Source organism: Penicillium waksmanii (genome assembly GCF_028829765.1).
Source record: "Penicillium waksmanii strain IBT 27052 chromosome Unknown utg000005l:1.0-5232799.0:1.0-5237142.0, whole genome shotgun sequence".
Classification (NCBI taxonomy): domain Eukaryota; kingdom Fungi; phylum Ascomycota; class Eurotiomycetes; order Eurotiales; family Aspergillaceae; genus Penicillium; species Penicillium waksmanii.
Window position 1 is genome coordinate 2,971,689 of NW_026643252.1, and position 20,520 is coordinate 2,992,208.

The 20,520-nt window shown below is 50.3% G+C and overlaps 5 protein-coding genes across 5 annotated transcripts; 3 read left to right on the forward strand and 2 right to left on the reverse strand.

Annotated features, from left to right (window-relative positions):
* Positions 1-201: 201 nt before the first annotated feature.
* On the reverse strand, positions 202-3,276 carry N7481_006019 (uncharacterized protein; the record flags this gene model as incomplete). Its single annotated transcript, XM_057265238.1, has 4 exons — positions 202-1,997; positions 2,048-2,405; positions 2,462-2,665; positions 2,719-3,276. The coding sequence occupies 4 exons, from the start codon at positions 3,274-3,276 to the stop codon at positions 202-204; spliced, it is 2,916 nt and encodes a 971-aa protein (XP_057122958.1).
* A 6,023-nt stretch (positions 3,277-9,299) lies between these two features.
* On the forward strand, positions 9,300-13,458 carry N7481_006020 (class I SAM-dependent methyltransferase; the record flags this gene model as incomplete). The annotated part of the gene is made up of 6 exons (XM_057265239.1): positions 9,300-9,361; positions 9,465-9,544; positions 9,605-9,766; positions 9,845-10,559; positions 11,162-11,460; positions 11,516-13,458. 6 exons carry the CDS (start codon positions 9,300-9,302, stop codon positions 13,456-13,458), a joined length of 3,261 nt encoding a protein of 1,086 aa, XP_057122959.1.
* Positions 13,459-13,776: 318 nt separating this feature from the next.
* pup1 (proteasome core particle subunit beta 2) lies at positions 13,777-14,788 on the reverse strand (the record flags this gene model as incomplete). The annotated part of the gene is made up of 3 exons (XM_057265240.1): positions 13,777-14,430; positions 14,533-14,580; positions 14,663-14,788. The coding sequence occupies 3 exons, from the start codon at positions 14,786-14,788 to the stop codon at positions 13,777-13,779; spliced, it is 828 nt and encodes a 275-aa protein (XP_057122960.1).
* A 562-nt stretch (positions 14,789-15,350) lies between these two features.
* N7481_006022 (FG-nucleoporin NUP159) lies at positions 15,351-18,446 on the forward strand (the record flags this gene model as incomplete). The annotated part of the gene is made up of 3 exons (XM_057265241.1): positions 15,351-15,440; positions 15,502-16,183; positions 16,240-18,446. The coding sequence occupies 3 exons, from the start codon at positions 15,351-15,353 to the stop codon at positions 18,444-18,446; spliced, it is 2,979 nt and encodes a 992-aa protein (XP_057122961.1).
* A 62-nt stretch (positions 18,447-18,508) lies between these two features.
* N7481_006023 (uncharacterized protein) lies at positions 18,509-20,473 on the forward strand (the record flags this gene model as incomplete). Its single annotated transcript, XM_057265242.1, has 1 exon — positions 18,509-20,473. The coding sequence occupies one exon, from the start codon at positions 18,509-18,511 to the stop codon at positions 20,471-20,473; it is 1,965 nt and encodes a 654-aa protein (XP_057122962.1).
* Positions 20,474-20,520: the final 47 nt, after the last annotated feature.

Below are 20,520 nucleotides of genomic sequence, written 5' to 3' on the forward strand. Positions count from 1 at the left end.
AACTAACTAGGGTTTTGGCCTCAGGCATAAAGGCCAACAAATTTACTGCTTGAATTCGGGCAATCATCTGGTAGTTTTCATCATCTTGATTTTTAGGACTCTAGATTTTTCTAAATATTTTGTTTGAATGTCCATCGAGAATGAGGGTTTACCAGGCGTAGCTCAGGTGTAGCTCACAATTTCCAGGGTGCATGAAGACGACTAATCAAACATGAGCCAATCTGGAACTGCATCCTCATCCTCAGGATCCTCTGATAGTAAAGAACCCTTTTCAATCTCGCTATCCGATTCTACTGGTGACGGGGGTTTGGGCTCAGGTGCAGGTGCAGGTGGAGAGGGCGGCCTGGAGAGAAATTCCACGCTGGCAGACTTGGAGTCACGGTTCGTTGAGGAGTCAACAGCAATGGCAGCTTGCTCAGATGATCCCTCAAGTCCTTGTGGGTTACCGCTGTTGGCCTTCAAGGTATTCTCCTTGGCCACTGATTCATTATTGTTCGGAATCACAACTAGTTCATATCTTGGGGCATTTGAAAGACCACGCTGTTTTGCCTTCTCTGGACTGGACAACGAACGAGTGGCCGTTGGGGGTATAGCAAATAACTCATCATCTTGAAGGTCATTGGTGATGAAACCGCCGCCGGGATCTTCATTCTCACGGACGGACGTATCTGCAGCACCATCAGCCAGGGCTTCATCGGGAACAAATCCACCTCCTAGAGCATCGTCTTGGAGGCTAGATTCATCCACGGCATGCGACATCATATCCATTCTTGATTCAGACGCGAAAGAGTCGTGGGGAGGACTTTGTGTTGGCTGGTCAGAATCAGGGAAAAATCCTCCCCCAGCGTCATCTTCGTCAATGCCCATATTTGGCGAATGTGCATCTAGCTCCTCGTCCTCGGCTGCATAGCTCTTGACTCTTTCCGCAATCCTAAGCTTGATCAAGAATAATCGCCAAAGTCGCAAGGCTTCGGCACTTCTGGCTTCAAAAGGGGTCTGCTGCCTGTCATCTGCAAAGCCTCTCAGAACTTCTGCAAGTGCTTCTTGATACTCGGTGGCAATCACAATTCCCCCAAATACTGCTGTTCCCCGACGTCCTTTGAAGTCGAACCCAGTAACAGCATCCGCATAGTCGATTCCGAGAAGACGGGCGGCTCGAGCGGCTTCCGGCTGCTTGATGTGAATCCCCCCAGGGGGGATCATACTTGGAACGTACACATCCAAGTTGCCATAGCTGTTTTTCGGTATTCTTCCTTGGACCACTGGTGGAGGGTGATATGTGTGAGTTTGGTACTCTGCATAAAGTGCCGTTTGCTCCGGTTCGTCTGTCTCGTCATCGCTAATCACCCCGCCCTTGGGTCGTATTGCATTGACGCGCTTGAGGGGTTGCTCGCCCACTTTCACATCTCTTCCCATGCGATACCATTTGTCTGCGCTGCGTACCGTATGCACGTCAGATCGACGATAAATCGAATCCAAGGTATCGCTGTTCGCACCACTCTTGCTCAAGCCAACATGTCCAATGACGCGCTTGGGAAATATCACCTCGTTGCGACGTATGTGACGTTCAAGCGCGTAGACGGGATGGTCCTTAAAATCCAGAATATTTCGTGGCATCGGTTCAGCCGCAGACTTCGAGGTCAACTCGCTGATCTCCAACTCATCTCTATCCTCGAAGAAAGGTCGTTCGTATGCTTTCAATACATGGTCCCACCACTTTTCTCCATGCCGGGTTGACTCCACTCGCAATTTCCGCGTTTTCGCATTGAAAGCTTTCGCATAACGTCTCGTAACGTCTCTCGCAGAAGCATCGTCTTCAAAGCCAACCACGTAGTTCATCATGTTATATGGATCACTTGCCGGTGGTTCAAACTTGAACGGCTTTCCCAGTGTTTTTGTCACAATAGGGTCGACTGAAACCCATTTTTGCATCGCTTCATTAAATGCCTCAACCCAAAACACAGGGTAAGAGGACTCTCTAGGCGTCGGGATAGGACCTAGAAAGGTTAGTTCCGTTTCAGGCAAAATGAGCATCCAGGATCCGTACCTAAACGCGCTGAAGACTGAATAGGTCGCGGTTTAAATTCAGGGCGACCAAGACGCCGCACTCTTGAGCCAGATGGAGAGTCACTGGCCTTCTGCCGCCGCTCGTCCGTAGACGTTTCACGGTCATCGGAAGAGATAACTATGTATTCTGGTCCTTTTTTGGACGGTGTCATGTCCTTGACTGTGCCAGAGAACGGGAGTGCCTGAAGTGAACAAACGAGCCTTGATTCTATGGCAACTGAGCGCAGCAACGCGCAGAATAATTGTGCACCAAAATCCCGGGAACCCTGCATCATTTTGGCCTGTGATATGAAATCCTCCCTTGACAAAAATACCTCAGCATTGGACATTATAGATTCCTATCTTTGATCAGGATCAGCGCACTCGGATAGATACTTGAGAGCATGATGCATACCACTTTTTGCTTCAGTTGTTCTTGACCCTCTGCCCAGTGTGCACGCTTTAACCCTGGCTTGGTGATACGAAATCTTCGACTGAAGATATCTGCTGCTTGGTTTAGGCCATCGACAAAGGTTGTGGATTTGGAAAATTGTGGCTTGCATTCGTCTGGATTGAGGAGTGCCAGGATCCTTTTCGGCAGCATCCTTTTCAGAAATTTCTATGTTGTTGTGAGTGATGCACAAACAGTCAAACGAGCAGGCAATCACATACATGAATTTCATTATCGTTACACCATCGATTCCTCAAACTAACATGACCTAGAAGGCACAAAAGGTGGGATTTGTGGACGTCCAATCGAATCTTCTTCTCGGCCGCTGTGATGGGTTTTCTCTTTTGGATAGCTTTCTTCCTAGACTGAGGCTCTTGTCCCAATGTTATCTCCAAAGGTTCGTCGTTTTCCTGTACTGCCAAGGATGCACTGGATGGCCCTGGTAGAGGTTGTGGTATGTCGACATCTTCCCACTCGATATCGGATTCATCTGAGCTGCCTGAATCATAAACCGTCTGGAGTTGCTGTGTAGATCCATTGTGCGACATCTCATCTGGATCCTTCGGAAGTGAAGAATCCAGGGAAATAGCTCTCATGTCGCCCATTCGGCGTCGTTTGATCGGCCGGTCTTCGTGGAACTGGGCAGGATCTCGAGATTCCGCCTCGGCAAGCATCTCGTTATAAGCTTCCTGGGTTCGTTCGTCTCGTGTCCTTTCATTGAGCTGGCGGCCACGAGATGCCCTGTCCCGCGCGGAGCGGGCTCGGGACTGGCGCGCCATACCTCACGAATGATTCGCGCATCAATACTAGTTTGGCTCTAGTAAAATCAATGCGCTCAAGCGGGCGCGCAGGAAATATCCTATGCGACTTCACCTACTCTGACTTCCTCATCAAGAGCCGGTTGAAAAGAAAAGGATCAAGGTGAGTCAGGCTCGTCGTATTGTCAGACTGTAAGGGTCGAGTTGTTGATGGGGTGGGGCTCTGCGTCATAACGGCGATCCAGTTTCTCCGAAGCTCCGTTGACCCATCCAACACGAGGATACAGTAGAAGGTTGAATGTTTAGGCATGTTGATTTTGATTTCCAGTTACAATCAAATGGAGTACAGAGTTATCACTAGTTGATTTCTATCCACTAGCACTGGCAGCCATGGAGGTTTTCGGGGTTTGTAAGCGAGCTGATCCGACTCCGGAGGTCCCTCAAAGCTTCACCATCCATCAATGGATACTACTACTAGTATATATCTATTAACTATTGGTACTACTATATACCGCGAGCTACTAGCATGAGTTCGACCACTGAGGACTTGGAAACCTTCCAATGTTCCATTTTCACGATCATGAATGCTTATAGATAAAAGCAAATGTTATTGCTTCAACCATTTCTAGCACCGGAAATCGGTGCTGCGAATTTTGACAAAATACTGTCTCATCCATGAAAGAAGAAAAAACATCCGTCAAATACACAGTCCATGGTAGATCTCTACTTGAGGCCAGTGGTGAAGTAGCCACGAAGATAGACCTTGCGCTGATGCCTGCCACACTAGTTATAAATTGTTACATGAAAATGACCGACTAGTAGTATGGATGATGGCTGGACCGTGAGGCCAGATAATTCAGCGCATTGGATTTTCGCACATTTTGATCCACCAAAAAGAGACAGGTAGGCTCCATACATATCTAACACAAGCGAAAAGTTTGATGAATGGAGGATTTAATGGCATTTCTCGAGATAATTCGCTTTACTTCTCAATATTTAACTAACACCGAGATTTCCAGGTCCAATATCCGGCCTAGCCCATGACGTTGCGGCCATGGACCGACCTTGCTAGTGCGCGTGTTGTTGACCTGGGATCGATACGAGGAAGTATTGTACAGATGACGATGATCGGAGCCTCTAGACAATGGGACGATTATCCAGCTGAATGACAAATTGTTATCGATGTTGACTACCATGATTGGCTTTCACTTTGCTCTAGAGCCGCGTCCAGCCCGTCCGACCCATAGTTAATGACAGTGGAGCATCTTCGGACCAGTTCCTGACTGATCTGTAACTGAATGAATGGGTGACTTTATTGGTGGGTCTGTTAAGTTTGATATCATGTAGCACTAATTGATCGACGTGGACCTTTTTTGTTTCGTTCTTGCAGTTGACAGCGACCGAGCCGTGTCATTCATGCATTGCCATGCGTGCATGCAATGATCCGATTGGGTTGAGACCCCACTTGGGCAAAGAAGATGATGAGAGAATTTTGCACACCAGGCTGCAATTCCAAATACCCAAACTTTTTCGACTCTGATTATGTCCCACATCTTGTCCATCAAGGAGCTGGCCTTCTCCAGGTGGAACGTGCTCGTAACCGAGCCCAAGGCTCCATGTGGTATCAACCCCGCAGCAGATGCTCCAATTAGTATTGCCAAGTTGAATTCACAACACCCCGTCGTCCTCGTATTGTCTAAAGTCTTATTTAATTATCTCCGCCCCTTTTTTGTAAAATCAATACCCCCTGCCCCCAATGAACATCCCGGCCCTACTTCAGTCGCGGTGGGCTATCCTGTGGAGAGTGCACTAGAAGCCTAGCGTATTTGTCAGGGACGCGGTCTATTCCACAGGCGGATTCCCGGCCTTCAGCCACGAGACACGTAGCCCAAGGGCGGAACTAGTCGGTGCTAATGGACTTACGGCTTGTTCTTAGTATGTATGTTCCGGCCGAAGCACGAAGTTTCTCGGAGTTCACAACCGTGGCTAGCACAGAAGTATGTACTATGTTGGTATGTACATCTGTGCTGCGGAGTACGGAGTAGCTATACGGCGGGGAATTAGGCAAGCTGACCCGTCGGGTTGATTGATTGACTGTTTCTGAGGTCTATTGTGATTTGCTCTTTGGATCAATCTTCGAAGACGACCACCCGAGTTCAATGTAACTCAACTGGAGATCCGGCTGTGTTTTTTTCTAGACCGTCGGTTCTGTGGCCTGCCTACGTTCTGGACACATCTTGATCTGCAGGATACCGGGCCTAAGTCACCAGTGCAACGCCATGTTCCAACCCGAGTTTTCACGGCAGCCAATGCCTGCTAGGAGACCGCGGTAAGCCGCGAGGATACGGGGTCATGGTGTGCACTTTGAGCACCAGAGTGCTTACCAGAGTGCTTCACGATCTGCAATATCACTTTCTTTGTTTGATTGCAGAGCAGCCGAGACTAGGCCCCGCAGCCCACAAGGCATCTTTTCCCAGTGCAACCGGTGTTTTTGACCAGGATCCCCAAGCGAGGCCCCCTCCAGTACCAAACACGAGTGTCTCCACCGCGGAATAATTCGGTCGCAAACCTAACTAGGAGCATTGGACCTATTACAAGCCAGAAAGAAAGACCTCCCAATCATCTTCTGTACCACGGTGTTAATCGTTGTAATGACTGAAAACAGCGCTTCCAAGTAGACCATCAAAATATCAGTAGTATAACTTGATCATCGGGAGACCCGTTCTTCAAATTTGGCTCTTGCGCCGGCGTTACCGACACGATGGGACCCGTACACTTTCCTAACAGTCGGGTCGAGGTGACCTGTTTTGACTCGTCCAATTGCGAATAAAGCCCCCAGGTTCCTTCTCGATGGGATCCCAGCACCATGGCAACTGTTTCTTTATTTTTGGGGGGGTTTGCAGGGGTCTTTGTTCGTTTTGACGCTTAATATGCAACGTTTATTCTTGATCATTTCTCCCATGAATTATTTACCAAATGGAAATTTTTCGGGTTCGATTCTAGGTTGACCCGTCAGGTTCCGCATGGTGTTCTCTCGATCTTCGGGGTACTCGGAGTACAGGGCCTACCCCTAGCCTAGGTATTGATAATTTCATAATTAATTCTCCCACTTAGGCTACCATCCTGGACGATTTCCAACACCCCCGAGGTCGGTGCTGCAACAAAACTCCAACCCCCAACGGGGTATATTAGCGGGTGGGGAATCGTTTACTCGCTACTCGTACGGAGTAGTCTGCCCTTCATGCCCAACCCCGCCGATAATGGCTAGGCACCTTTTGAACCGGGATCGACACTTCGCACAATCAACCCATCAAATCTATACAAGGCGAAGAATGACTTATCAAACATATGATCTAGGGTTGTAGTGAAGTGATACCACATATGAGTGATGAACGCGAAGTTCGTCATACTGCATAAGGTACGATCCGGCACGAGTCATTGAACATGGATCGGTGTAGAGGGACCAGCGTAATGGGACATGGATGATTTTTCCGAGGTCTCCAAATCCCCAGGCTCCGGGCTGGAATCTTGGAATATGGGGCATAGAACCCTCTTTGGCCCTGTATGACTGACGAGGCGCTCTGCTGGGGTCGAGCAGGTACAGATTTTGGCCTATGAATATCCCACAAACGATCCTAGGTAGTCGTGTTGCACCGTCGGACACGAAAATGATACTTTCCTGGAACACACCTTGTACTACTCCGTAAGAAAGAAAGGCAAACTTTGAAACGACTCCCCACGCGTTACATTGCGAACGTGGCCAGGTGTCTTATCCGATGAAATCCCGTATTTTTGACATATCAACTTTCCCACCGCTAAATAGGAGATGGCAGGAGCTCTAGAAGCTAAGCCAAACTCGGACAAAGGACCATTCTCCGGAGGGGCGTCCAACCTGTCCTGAAAATGAAACTAGGCGATCCCAGATTCCAGGGCGCCCAATCTGTTCTCACCTGCATTCGGGATTTGAATATTCGAGTGTCATCGACCCCGACGGTGAGAGAGAACTAAGGGAAATCTTGGCGCGAGGCAACACTCCATCACCAAGCTGTCAGGTTGGGTATGATTTTCAAATACAGTACATACACTGCCGGGTCGTTCTGTTTGTCGTGACAGCTCCGCTGAATGTGCTTCCTCCATCGCTGCGGGGCCGAAGGCCGGCGGTATCAGTGGTCGATCAGAGATTCTGTCATTGTTTTGCCCGGTCGGCTCTCGATCTAGTTTAGTAGCGGGGAGAACCCTACTTGTCCATCCTATGTGAGTAATAATTGAGTATTATATTGACCCGATGTTTCTAGTGCATACTTATTTTCCTCTCTCAGAGGCTGGTGCTTTGGGCTACTACGAGTATAAGTATTTCGACTCTCCCTCTTAGGCAGGTCAACACGCTGTCGGAGGCCCAATTCGGTAGGGTTACTGTTCGGATTATGTTCGAATGGAAATTTCCTTTTGGATTTGATTCGCGACCGGAATAAGCCTGCAGGACTGAACATATACCACGAGTAGTATGTACATATGTGAAGAAGGGGGTGGTTTCTCGTGCGAAATCCGAGTTCCGCGCCAGTGGTTTAGGCTGGTTGACAATTCCCAGCCAGCTGGGACATGCGACCATTGGCCGATCTGCAACTGTACAAAAGAACTATAATACTTTCTTATATTCCCTTGTATGTCTAGGGTATGGAGTAGAATATTTGAAAAGAACCGACGCAATCAATATGTTAGACTTATTGATGAAAGTTTACTGCCTCCAGGAAACCTTGTAGATCCGTTAGAACTCAGGGTGCGAGTAGTAAAGACCGAGTCGGACCACCAGGGCTCCATCATCTGGATTGATTGGCCATTGACGACAATGACAATGAACCTCCGCGGATCTCCCCAAGTCCGTTGTTCAAGCAGGGGAGGCTCGATTCCAATTTGAATGGGAAACCCTTGGATCGCGCTCGAACCGCCGAACAGGGAAAGGATTGATTGGCGTTTTATACGTGCGTATTGTGTATTTTGTATTTTGTATTTCATTTCACCTGCTCCGCTTTTGAAGATCAACCCTCACGCTTGCGAAAAATAAATTAAATCTCGAAAATTTGAAAATTCAGCAAAATCAAATCAAATAGAGTGTGAATGCTGAGAATTGTCTAATTCTTTCCCCCCCCCCTTGTCCTCTATCTCTCCCTTCAAGTTTTTTTTTCTCTTACCTTTTTTCAACTCTCTTTTCTCTTCCCTGTCCCGTCGGCTTCATTGACGCGGTCTTCCAGGGTTTCATTCCAAACCCAAAGCGTCTCATCCCCCGCCAACTTCTGACGTCCATGGATGCCCACTGTTCGGTATAGTTTGGCTCAACCTTGTACCCCATCCATGCACGCACTTGTACTCCACTCCTCCCCCTCTGCGGGCCTTGTTTTTCGCAACATTTTCAATGTCGATCTCCGGTCAGCAATTGATTTATAGTTGTCCGGATCGTCCTGCCGTCCTGCCAAACTATAGCTTAACCCAAGCCGTCGGGTTCACAGAAGTCCCCCAAAATCAAAGGGACAAGGCACAACCACCAAGTGGGAACTGACCGTCGCAACCTCGTCACGGCTTCTCACTAGTTCTCGAATCTCATTTTTATTTCTCCGAACACGGAATCCTTCTTGGCCGGTGCACACCGCGAATGTCGATCCAGTGTGGGACGTGAGATAGAGGATTGGAATTTTCCCTGGCCGAATAGCGCGCATTCACTAAGTACTAGCTTCTCGCCCAACGTGTGCCGTCACTGAGACAGGTCACCGGTGATTGGAGAGCTGCGCAAGAGACGTTATATTATTCCCACAAGTTTGACCGTTCCAACATCCTGGCGTCGGTTGCTATCCCCGTCCCACCATTACTAGGGTTGGCTGTGCAAATCCCACCTCCCTCGGCCGATCCCTCTGGGTTTAGACTTGAGGCGACCAGGATGGGCTCAAAATTCTCTGTTAGTTCTCCTTTGCTTCCTACAAAAATTCTCCTGCCCCGCCATGTCGGTTCTATCTCCTTCCTATCAAGCCGACTTTGCCCATTTTCTACCAACAATGTATCAAACTGTTTACCTGCAGATGCTGACGCAGAAGATGCAGGAAACTAAAAGCGTTTGGTATGTCCCCGTTCTTCCCTTTGTGGAGGGAGCAAATATGGCAGTTGCTCTTAGCATGTCGCTCCCCGTATACCTAATGTGGAAACTAACAGAAGAGTAACAGTGATACGCAGTCGCTGACCGACAGCGTAACGGACTATCCAATAGAAAATGGGCGGAGGTATCACAGGTACCATGAAGGAGGTAGGTGTCTGAGCTCCGCCCGCGTCAACCTGTACACTCCGTCTAACTTATCGGGAATAGCCTACCCTTATCCTAACGATGAGCAAGAACTTGACCGTCTCGACTTGCAACATCATATGTTAAAATTGGTCATGCAAGGGCAACTATACAATGTCCCATTAAAAGACCCGAAGGAAATTCTCGACATCGGCACCGGATCTGGCATATGGCCGATAGAGATGGGTATGATTACTTATTCCCAGCAAAAAGGTCGTGTGTTACGTGCTTGAGAACTCATACCTTGCCCCTTCCACTTCATAGCTTCTTTATTCCCCCGCGCCGCGATCACAGGAACGGATTTATCACCCGTACAGCCTACGGAAGTCCCGGAAAATGTTCATTTTTTGGTCGACGATGCTACAGAGGATGAATGGCTATGGGATACGGATCATTTTGATCTTGTTCATATTGGCCACATGATTGGAGCTATGCCATCATTCAAACGGTTATTACATACAGCTTTCAAATACTTGAAGCCCGGTGCTTATCTGGAATGCCACGAAATGGACCCGAAACCCAAATGCGATGACGGGACGATGCCACCCGAAAACCCCGATGGCTATAGCACTTTTGCTCTACACGACTGGTTTGACCTAAATGTACAGTCAGGCAGAGAAGTTGAGCCTGCAAGGCAATTTCGAATCGCTCCTCGGATTGAGCGATGGATGAAAGAGGTTGGGTTCGTGGATGTTGAGCAACGAATTTTCAAGATTCCGACAAATACCTGGCCGACCGATGAACACTTAAAAGAAGTCGGCAAATGGAGCGAAAGCAATTGGCTTGAAGCCTTGTCAGGCTGGTCATACAAACCATTTCTCGCGCTGGGATGGTCAAAACCAGAGATCGAGGTTTTCCTTGTGAACGTGAGGAAGAGTATACAAGACCGAAACGTGCATGCATACATGGACTTTTACGTTGTGACAGGGAGAAAACCTTTCCCGGAGAAGACATCTCCTGAACACCGAAAGCGAAACGAGTTTTTCTCTTTTCTTTTGACGACTTCGAGACTTTCCTCGATACAGTTCGATTACTTCTGCATTCAGATGATTGGCTTGAGATACTATTGGCGGGAGGACATCATTTTGCATGCATTTTACTGGCGTATGGCTGTCAAAATATTTTGCGTATTTTGCATATGTTTCTCTGTTTTCCTTTTTTGCTGGATTTGAAGACGTTGTTTCCTTTTACTCCCATTGTATCTACTATGGATGCATTCTCTCGATGAAGAATGATGCTTGGGAGCGGGGTGAAAGACGATGGACGTGACACTTGATAGTCCTGCGTATAGTCTGATACATTATGAATATAAATGTGAATATATCCCGGAGACAGCATAAATGTCGCAGCGCCGACTGTGTTCAAAGCTCCCTGCTGCGTTGTACTTTTGTACTGCTATACTTCGATTTGACTCGATTCTACTAATTCGTGGCCATTCATTGGTCAGCCAAATTGCTGAGTCACCATATGCCAAGACTTGCCGACCCGCGCAAGCCAAAAGTCGACGCTGTGATGTTTCCGACCTCCCAAACCACCAATTGGCCTCGCATGTGCCATTAATCGACTCATGTCTTTTGGTAGACATGCCTGCCGGCATGCTCTAAACCCGCCATCGACCCCGAGTCTGGATCATCTCTGGATCAGTGACGACTTACTCGCGACCACCTTCCGTCGGTTTGCGAACGGACAACGACGCCATGGGAGCTGTGTCCCCGGACCCCTAGAGGCACGAAGACGCCTTGCCAAGCGGAGAAACACGGCTCTCGCGGGGTTGGGGGGTGGACCGGCTGAGGATATCGCGTGTTTATTTGGACGCAATGGGCGTGAGCATATGAAGTGGACCGATCATCCATGGCAGCGAGCGCATCTCGACACCCAAGGTATGTCCTGCGATAAAGGCGGTCCAGCAGAATCTTGAATCTAATTTCAGAAAAGGCTTAGGTAACTATGCATTTGGCACATCCGAGATTCCCCTCCCTCTTGAACATCACGATTCCGAGCCCGTCCAACCTTTAATTTCGCATAATCGCTCCTCAACTTTCGATTCAAACCCTCCGAACCGCACACAGGCCCTGCAGCAATTCCTAGAACAGGGCGACTGGAACATTGAAGATGCTCGAGATATTATTCGCCAATTGCATATCGACCTTCAGCGTGAGCCGGAATTCAGTAGGCAAATCTTCGATCATATCATTCAGCGTTCGCCGGTGGACCTTGCGCAAGCAGTCGCTTTCCTGGAAGATCCCTTCCTCAACACATATGGATCTGGGAATTATCTCGCTGCCGTGGAGTTGTTTGCGCAGAGCAAAAAAAAGCGATCAGGCAGAATCGCGATTCTAAATACAGTATCACGCGGACTAGAACTAGGGTTGGTCCCAACGAGTGAGCTGTGTTCGATTATCCAAACTCTACCAAAAATACTCATCGAACGAAACAAGACCTTGGATGCCTGGGATCAAAAAGCCTTACTGAAACATCACCGAGCATTGTGGAAAGCTATTGGGAAGTGCAACATCCTCGGTTACCATGATCTGGACAAGCAGGTGACAAGCGTCTGGCTTCAAGAACTTTTGCGCATTGGAAGCTTTCGGTTCGCCGAGGAGGTTATCGTTGCTACTCACGTTGTGAACTCTGATAAGTCCTGGCCTTCAACGCTGGTCCTGAAACATCTCGAATGCGCGGATGGAATTGACGAAACCGCATCTCTTCAACGGGTCGGTAGTTTTCTGGACCATCTTGATGCAGATGCATCTGCCAAGTGTATTATTGGCGTCACTGAACACCTCGCCTCGATCGCATCTGACAATGAGATCCGCTACGAGTTGCTTGGTCGATGGAGGGACTGCTTATTACAGATCTCGGCTACGTCTGCGATCGCGAAGTCCCAGACATGGCTTGATATGCCATTGGCGTACATGGGTACTGCAATTGATCACTCTACCTCGTCGAATATGCCGATTCATTCCCAGATTGTTTTGCGTCTCTGGGCCCTCAGAACTTTGAGTCGGACTCTAGCTCCCATGTATAATCAAAGCTCTAGGGTGACGGATTTACCTATCTGTCAATTACTTAACCTCTACGAGATGGTTACGCAGAAGACTGACGAATCATATCTGTCGAACTTCATGCAGGGCATTCATGAGCTGGATCTTCCATATAACAGTCTTCTGTTGCTGGCTGTTGATCTGAAGCTGAGAAAGCTAACATCAAAAGCCACCCGCCAAACTCTCCAGCGATTGGAAACTGCGCAGACCTCCTTATCAGATATCTGGACAGACCCTTCTGTCTATAGAGGGATTCGAAGACTTTTCCACGAGACATTCGAACAAATGTTTCGCAATATGGATATCACCAACCCCGACTCCGTGGCAGAATGCCTTCATCTTGCTCGCGTGGGAGACTCAAAGGATGTGTGGTCTCTCCTCAGACTTCTCAACAACCACACACCTTTGAAACTTTGCCTTCACAAAGCCTGGGTGCCTATCCCACACCCTGATGAGAAAGCGCTGGTTCGCTATCATCCAGAGCCCCGGGACAGCCAAAGCCCTGATCCGTATGCAGCTGTGGAATTCATTCATCAGCTAGCCGTTGTGTTCTCCTGCTGCAAGCAACTTACTCCTTCCCGGTCGTTCCACCTTGTTCACTGGATCTATGACTACTTACGCCGGCATGGTGGCCCCGTACACCCATCTTTGGTACGAGCCATGTATCATGCTGGTGTCGTGCGATATCGTAGTGAGGGACGCCGCGTCTCGGGCACTCAATATGATTACATTCTCTGGATCGCGAGGAAATTTGAGGGGCCTGGTGTTGTCAGGGAGCTCACCAATGGGCCGATAATCGCCAGAGGAAGACCTGTTGAATACGAAGATAGCTAAGCCTGGTATCTTTGCCGACTACGAGAGTCATGATGTACATACTAAGCAAATCACGTCCGAGTCTCGTGAAGAAGGCATTTAAGGCATACATTCTTACAACTACTTCCCATTACGAACTATTGAGGAAAGTAAATCCGGCCGATTCCAAGCTTCCATGATAAAATAGTACTTGCATTCGTAGAAACTCCAAAAGTAGGCCCATCGCCCTTCATGTCATGAATACAGTGGTAAAATATTTTGAGATACAAGCCATAGTGTAAATTATACCTTCTTGAGAGGGCCACTAACCTGTATCCCGGGTTGACGCGACCACCAAATCTAAGAATCCACCTCCATCTTCTCAGCCAGATTGTCATCTCCAGACAAGGTCTCGATGGTGACATATTTCTTCATATCCTCCTTGCTGATGATCTTCTGGTTCAACCAAGCAGTGGTACCACGAGGGAAACGGTAGTTGCGCTCCTTGGTTCCACGCTCATTGGGCTTCTCGTAGTTGCGCATCAACTTGGTAGGCTTATCCTTCTCGATAACGCAGACGTCGACATTGCTACCGGATCCCAGATCGTTGAAGATACCGGCCTTGATAGCTTCAGCGCAGAGAGTGATAGCAGCCTGCTTGTCCAGATCCGGCTGCCACATCGACTCGAATACTGACATGGCTGCTAACGAACCGGATCCCATTGTCACATAGGGGAGCTTATCCGTCGATCCGTGGGCGTGAACGGTGTAGAGACCAACGCCAGTCGGGTCCACGCCCGCAACCACTAGGTACGCACCGATGTGACCCTGGTATCGGAAGAGGTGTTGCTTCAGCATCGTCATGCAAGTGATCACGCGCGGGTCGCGGCCCGTGGATAGAGAGTGCAGCTCGACATTGGAGCTGATGAGGGCGGTTGTGAATTCGGTATCAGCGGCGGTACCGGCACCAGCACACCAGATCTTCGGGGCGATGTAGTGGAGCTTCTCGCAGTTCTATGGGCGAGTCTGGGTCAGTTGTTGGGTCTATGGCGAAGCGTAGGAACCGGCGATGGTATCTGGGATATAAAGAGCTTCGTAAATGGTTGAGTTCCGTACCTTGTCTGCTACTATGGGACCGCTGGTGGCTCGGGTATCTGCTGCAATCTGCGATGACCGCCAAGTCAGTTTCTGGAGTCCGTGGGGGGTTGCACACTCCGGGGGTGCTGAGGGTCATTGGCAATCATACCACAACGCCATTGTCATAAACACATCCAACAATTGTTGTACCAGTGCTGGTTGCCTTAGGAAGGGGAACACCCCTGGCGTGAAGAGCCGAGTTGCGGTTGAAGTTGGAGAAGTCGAAGCCCGGCATCGTGGCAACGCAGGGGAATGTGACGGGGAAGAGCGGGTATCAGTGGTGGAGAGAGCGAGAATCCAGATCGAAAGTAAGATTCAAGGAGAAAAAGATGAAGATCGGACGGGTAGAGGTGAAGGGCGAGCTGATGGGGGGAGAGAGAGAGAGAGAGAGAGAGGGAGCTGTTTGGAGTGACGAAGCTCCCGCAGCCTGGCGGATGGTGGCCTGACGGGTCAGGCAGAAAATGGGGTGTTTTTGCCTTGGGAACATTTTCGGGCTTTCCAAACCTCAACCTGAACCTTTGACCTTGACCTTGACTTGGTTCAGTCTTCTCCCTTCATCTCCAGGGTTCTCTCCCCCTTCCCTTCAACTTCCATTCGCCTTCTCTTTGTCAGAGAGAGAGGCAGATCTCAAGATTTTCCAGCGTACCTTACATCTCTTCAACCGGAGTCCTCAAACGCTCCAACGTCGCTCTTTCTCACCTACGCCGCCGAGCTCTCCATCACTCAATGCTTCTAAGACCGGCTCACCCCTAGGCGACCATTCTCGTTCAGTTTCAGGTGACTTTAATCAACTCAGAATGGCCTTCAGCGGCTTCGGCAACTCGAACCCGGCTGGAGGGAGCGCGCAGGTGGAGCTTGGCCCGGAGCTCTCAGATGTCTTTACTGATGTATGTCGCGCTCTCTCGAAGTTGATGCATCGAGAGGATTTCAAGCTAATATCTAAAATAGGAGATTGGCTTCAAAGGTATCGCCGGCGACTGCAATATCCGCATCCTCCCCACCCCTTGGCCTGCCGATGCCCTTCCCTCCTCGACCTGTTCTCTCTTGGCCGTTGCGCAAAGCAAAGGCCTTGCAGTTGCCGCCGGACCCGATGCGCTAGTTGTCGCAACCACCGAATCGATTCGAAAATCAATCGAGGCATCGAACGAGGGAGAGAAAGTGAAGACGAAGTCGTTGAAACCTCTTGCGACCATTCCGCTACCTTCTCGCCCGACACACATCGCTTTCAACGCGAGTGACGACGCGTTAATCCTAGCCACCGAGAATGGCTCTCAGATTTCGGTCTTCCAAACAACAAGCCTTACACAGGATAACGCGCAACCTGCTTTATCCGTCTCAACCAATGGCGCTTCAATTCGCGCTCTGGTCCCAAATCCCGATCCCACCTCCAACCTCGTCGCCCTAGTCACAGTCAATGGTGAACTGTTAGTTGCTGATCTGAAGGCGGGCAACTTGGTCTCGGGAGCCAACGGCCCCATTCTCAGGAATGGTGTCAGCTGCGTTGCTTGGAGCAACAAGGGTAAGCAGCTTGTGGCTGGGTTGGCAGATGGAACTGGGGACCAAATGACAGCTGATGGAACCAAGAAGGCTGAAATCCCTCGGCCTGCAGATCTGGAGGGTGAATGCCATGGTGAGACTTGATTTGCGGATCGACAATTCGAGCTCTTTTACTAACCACGCTTGTAGTTTCATCTATCTCATGGCTAGAGAACGATGTTTTCTTCGTTATCTACACTCCCAATTCCCTTGATGATATGGGCGAAAATCCTCCCTCGTCTCCATACATCATCACGAGACGCAAGGGTGCACCTTTCTTGATCCAGAGATTGCCTGAAGTGTGTTCGACCCTCGGATTTCGCGTGAAACGAGGCCCTGCCTACCAGTTCATAACCCGGCTCCGCGATTATCAACCTCACCTGAAGGATGTCCTCATTGTCTCGTCTACCGCATCTGCCGATGTAGGTCTTGTCACACGATCCGATCAACCGCTTGCCGACGACGATATCTCAAAAGGCCTTGTCGGCCAGTACGCGACTACGGAGATCAATAATGATAGTCAAAAAGCTGCTGTCCCACTGAGAGATTCAGTCGACGAGACGTCCGTTATTGGCCTGGCCGCCGATCTTTCGAGTACTGAGAATGTCTATTCACCAATTCAAGGCCAAGAGGAGGAAATTCCAGAGAGCTCATCTCCTCTGCCGGGTTTGCTTCTCCTGAATAACGATGGTGTTCTTTGCTTTTGGTGGTTCATCTACAACCAGGCCATCAAGCAGCAGATCTCATACTCGGGGCTTGTATCAGGTGGTCAAGCCCAACAATTTTCTGCTTCAACATCGACCCCTGCTCCTCAGCAATCTGCTTTTACCCAGGCGTCCCCGGCACCACAGCAGCCTGCTTTCGGCCAATCTTCCCTTGGTCAATCTTCTTCCTTTGGTGTCTCTGCCTTCGGCAAGCCGGCTGGAGGTGCTTCTTTCGGCAGCCCGTCTACCATGGGGGCAACAGCCTTTGGCAAGCAATCGGGCCCGGCCTTCGGAAGTTCATCTCCAATGGGAGGTTCCACTCCAGCTCCTGCTTTTGGACAACCATCCGCCCCAGCTCCGTCCTTTGGAACGCCTTCTAAACCCGGAGCGACATTTGGTGCTGCTGGCACTGCTGGCACCCAAGCCCAGCCGGCATTTGGCCAGTCGGGCTTCGGAGCATCGGCCCCTAGCTTCGGACAGCCTAACACTCCGGCAAAGAGTCTTCTTGGAACTGGCGATGGGTCTTCTGGCGGTGGCTTCAGCTCGTTCTCTGGAGGCGGCGGAGGCGGATTCTCAAGCTTCGCTACCTCCAAGCCAGGGGAGTCTTCCTTCTCCAAGCCTACTGGTGAAAGTTCATTTGGTAAACCCTCTGAGTCCTCTCCATTCGGCAAACCTCTCAACGATTCCACTTTCCCGAAGCCATCTGGCGAAAGTTCATTTGGTAAACCTTCTGGGCCTTCTCCCTTCAGCAAACCCGGCAACGATTCAGCCTTCTCGAAGCCTTCTGGTGAATCTGGGTTTGGTAAACCTTCCAACGCCTCTGCCTTCCCGAAGCCATCTGGCGAAAGTTCATTTGGTAAACCTTCTGGGCCTTCTCCCTTCAGCAAACCCGGCAACGATTCAGCCTTCTCGAAGCCTTCTGGTGAATCTGGGTTTGGTAAATCTTCCAACGCCTCTGCCTTCGGTAAACCTGCCGTCAGCTCCCCCTTCTCTTCGGTTGCTACCAATGAAGCCAAGAGCCCGCTTGGAGAGCCCAATGGTGACTCGACATTCCCATCAGCAGGGACCAGCCAACTTAAGAACCCGTTTGGCAAGCCTTCGAACGATTCCCCATTCCCCACTCCAGGTGCCAGCGAAACGAAGAACCCATTTGGCCAGCAAAAAACAGGTGGTTTCGTCCTTGGGTCTTCCTTCAAGCCAGATGGCACTGCCGTCAATGATGGTCCGAAGTCCAGCAAGCCTTCTACTGGGGCCCTCTCGTTTGGTGCCTCGTTTGGCGATATGGTTTCGTCTCCAGGCAAGGGCAGTCCGTCAAGCGAATCCATGGATAGCGATGAGAGTGAACCTGAAGAGCCTGCCAACAAAGAACCATTCTCTATCTTCGGCAAGCCTTCAAATCAGACTCCATCCATGTTTAGCCCTCTAAGCTCAGAGAATACAAAGTCGACCAAGGTGGAAACAAGCAAGTCGAAGTTTTCATTCTCTAACAACAATTCCACCACGGCCATCTCTGGTTCAACACAGAACCAAGTCACTAGTCCTCTGTCGGCGCCCTCTGACAAGACAGCGACACCGAGACGGGAGCAGTCTGTCTCCACGCCTACCTTCGATGCATCCTTCGACGCACCGCTACCCCCCAGATTCCATGAGTAGGGCGAGCTATGCAGCTGGCGACACCTCTGCATCCTCCAACGTATCTAAGAGCTCGGTCGAGGATGCACCCCTTCCACCGGATTTCACCACTTGGAAGAAGTCTTCCTCGCAAGAAGGCGCGCCGCTTCCTCCTGATTTTCTTGCTGAGAAGAAGTCTTCGCCTAAGTTTGATGATGCTCCTCTACCCCCCCGACTTCGTTACAAAGAAGCCAGCTCCGGATGCCGACGATGCCCCCCTGCCGCCGGACTTCCTGTCAAAGCCCAAGAAGGCCGAGGCTCCTTCCGCGGCCCCCGAAGAGGCACCCCTACCTCCTGACTTCCTTACCAAGGTGAAGACTGAGCCTATTGAGGACGAGGAGACCATCCCGATCCCTGATGGTTCCGACGCGGACTCTGAAGGCGAGGGATCCGACTTTTCTGACAGCGGTGAAGAAATAACCCATGACGAGACCAAGGTCCCAAGCCCTGAGGCTTCTCCTGAGAGCTCGTTTGGCGGCATATCAGAGAAGGGTGCCACCAGTGGGCTTTTCAGTGGTTTCCCCAAGGCTGCCGCCCCCAAGGAAGGCCAGAAGCCTCCCCGACAGTTATTTGGTGAAATTCCGAAGCAGCCACTCCTCCCGCCTCCTGGGCCTGTCGCCCAAAACAACCGCGAGCCTTATCGATCCCCCAGTCCTACTCGTCTCAACTCCCAGAGGAACACAATGTTCTCAAAGAAGCCCGAACAGCGCAAAGAGGCAGGAAGTGCCCTAGCGACTCGAAAAGCTTCGTTAACACAGATGGCTCAGCGTGGTGGACAGCTACGCAAAGCTAGTATTAGTTCGCAAGATGAGAATATTCGTGCCAGACAGGCCGCACAACGACAACAGGAAGAAGAAGCCCTCTCCCTGTCAGATGACGATGAGGACGAGCGGCTCCGTGCGGACCTGGCTCGCCCAGTTGAACCTGTGGCAACTCTCGACCCTTTCCTCCCTCACCAGAACTACACAGGAGAGACTGCCAAGCCTGGCGTTCCAGGCATGATCGAGCGTCTGTACCGCGACATCAACTCGATGGTCGATACGTTGGGCATCAATGCGCGATCCCTGGATGCATACCTGCTCTACCAGCAGCCTTCTAGGTCTTCGCAAGTTGCCGCATGGGTGAAAATTCTGAAGAGCGAACAGCCGTCCGATATTCTTGACGAAGAAGTATTTCTACAGAATATCACCAATCTTGACGAGATTGTTGCCGCTCTTCGCACCTCTCTCCACAACCAACGTGTGCAGGGTGTAGAAGAGAAGCTTGCACAATGCCACGAGCTATTGACCAAGGATATCGTTAGTCTACGCAGCCTGTTTGCCAGCATCCGGAAGATTCTCGATGCGCACACCGACACCGGTTCTATCATTGCGGCACCTCTTTCCGCCGAACAAGCTACACTCCAGCAGGATCTTCGTACCAACTTCACTGAGATACAGGCAAAGATGGCTGGTCTTGAAGAAGGCGTGTCCTTACTACGAGCCAAGATTGCAGATATCCCCCGTACCGATGGAACATCTGCTTCAAATAGAAAGCGACCCACCGTCGAAGCTGTTGCCTCTACTATCGCCACCATGATGAGTATGGCCGAGGGAAAGAGTAGTGACATCGATGTTCTCGAAGCTCAGATGCGGAAACTTGGCGTCGACATCTCCACGGTGTCCAGCAGCCGCGAAGGATCGCCCTTTACCACTCCCCGTAAGAATGCGGGTCGTTTCCCCGCAACCCCGGGCTCGCGTGGATCTGTCGATGGTAGCTCCTATCACACACCAGAGTCCGCCTCACGTGGCGTCAATTTCCGGGCAAGCATGAATGGCTCAGCGAAACACAGCCGCCTTCGTAGTGTCGAGGGCGTTGGTCAGATCGTTGTGCAGGAAGAGACTTCCCGCTGGAAGTTGAAGAATTCCCACCGCCGGCATTTGGTAGGCAACCTGAAGTCTGCCATCGAGAAGAAAGATGTCAAGCTACGTACCCTGGATGATGATTGGGTAGTCGTGGACAAGAAATAAGAGCTTTGAACTCTTGGTGTGCCGGCGAAGAAGAATAACAGAAAGCA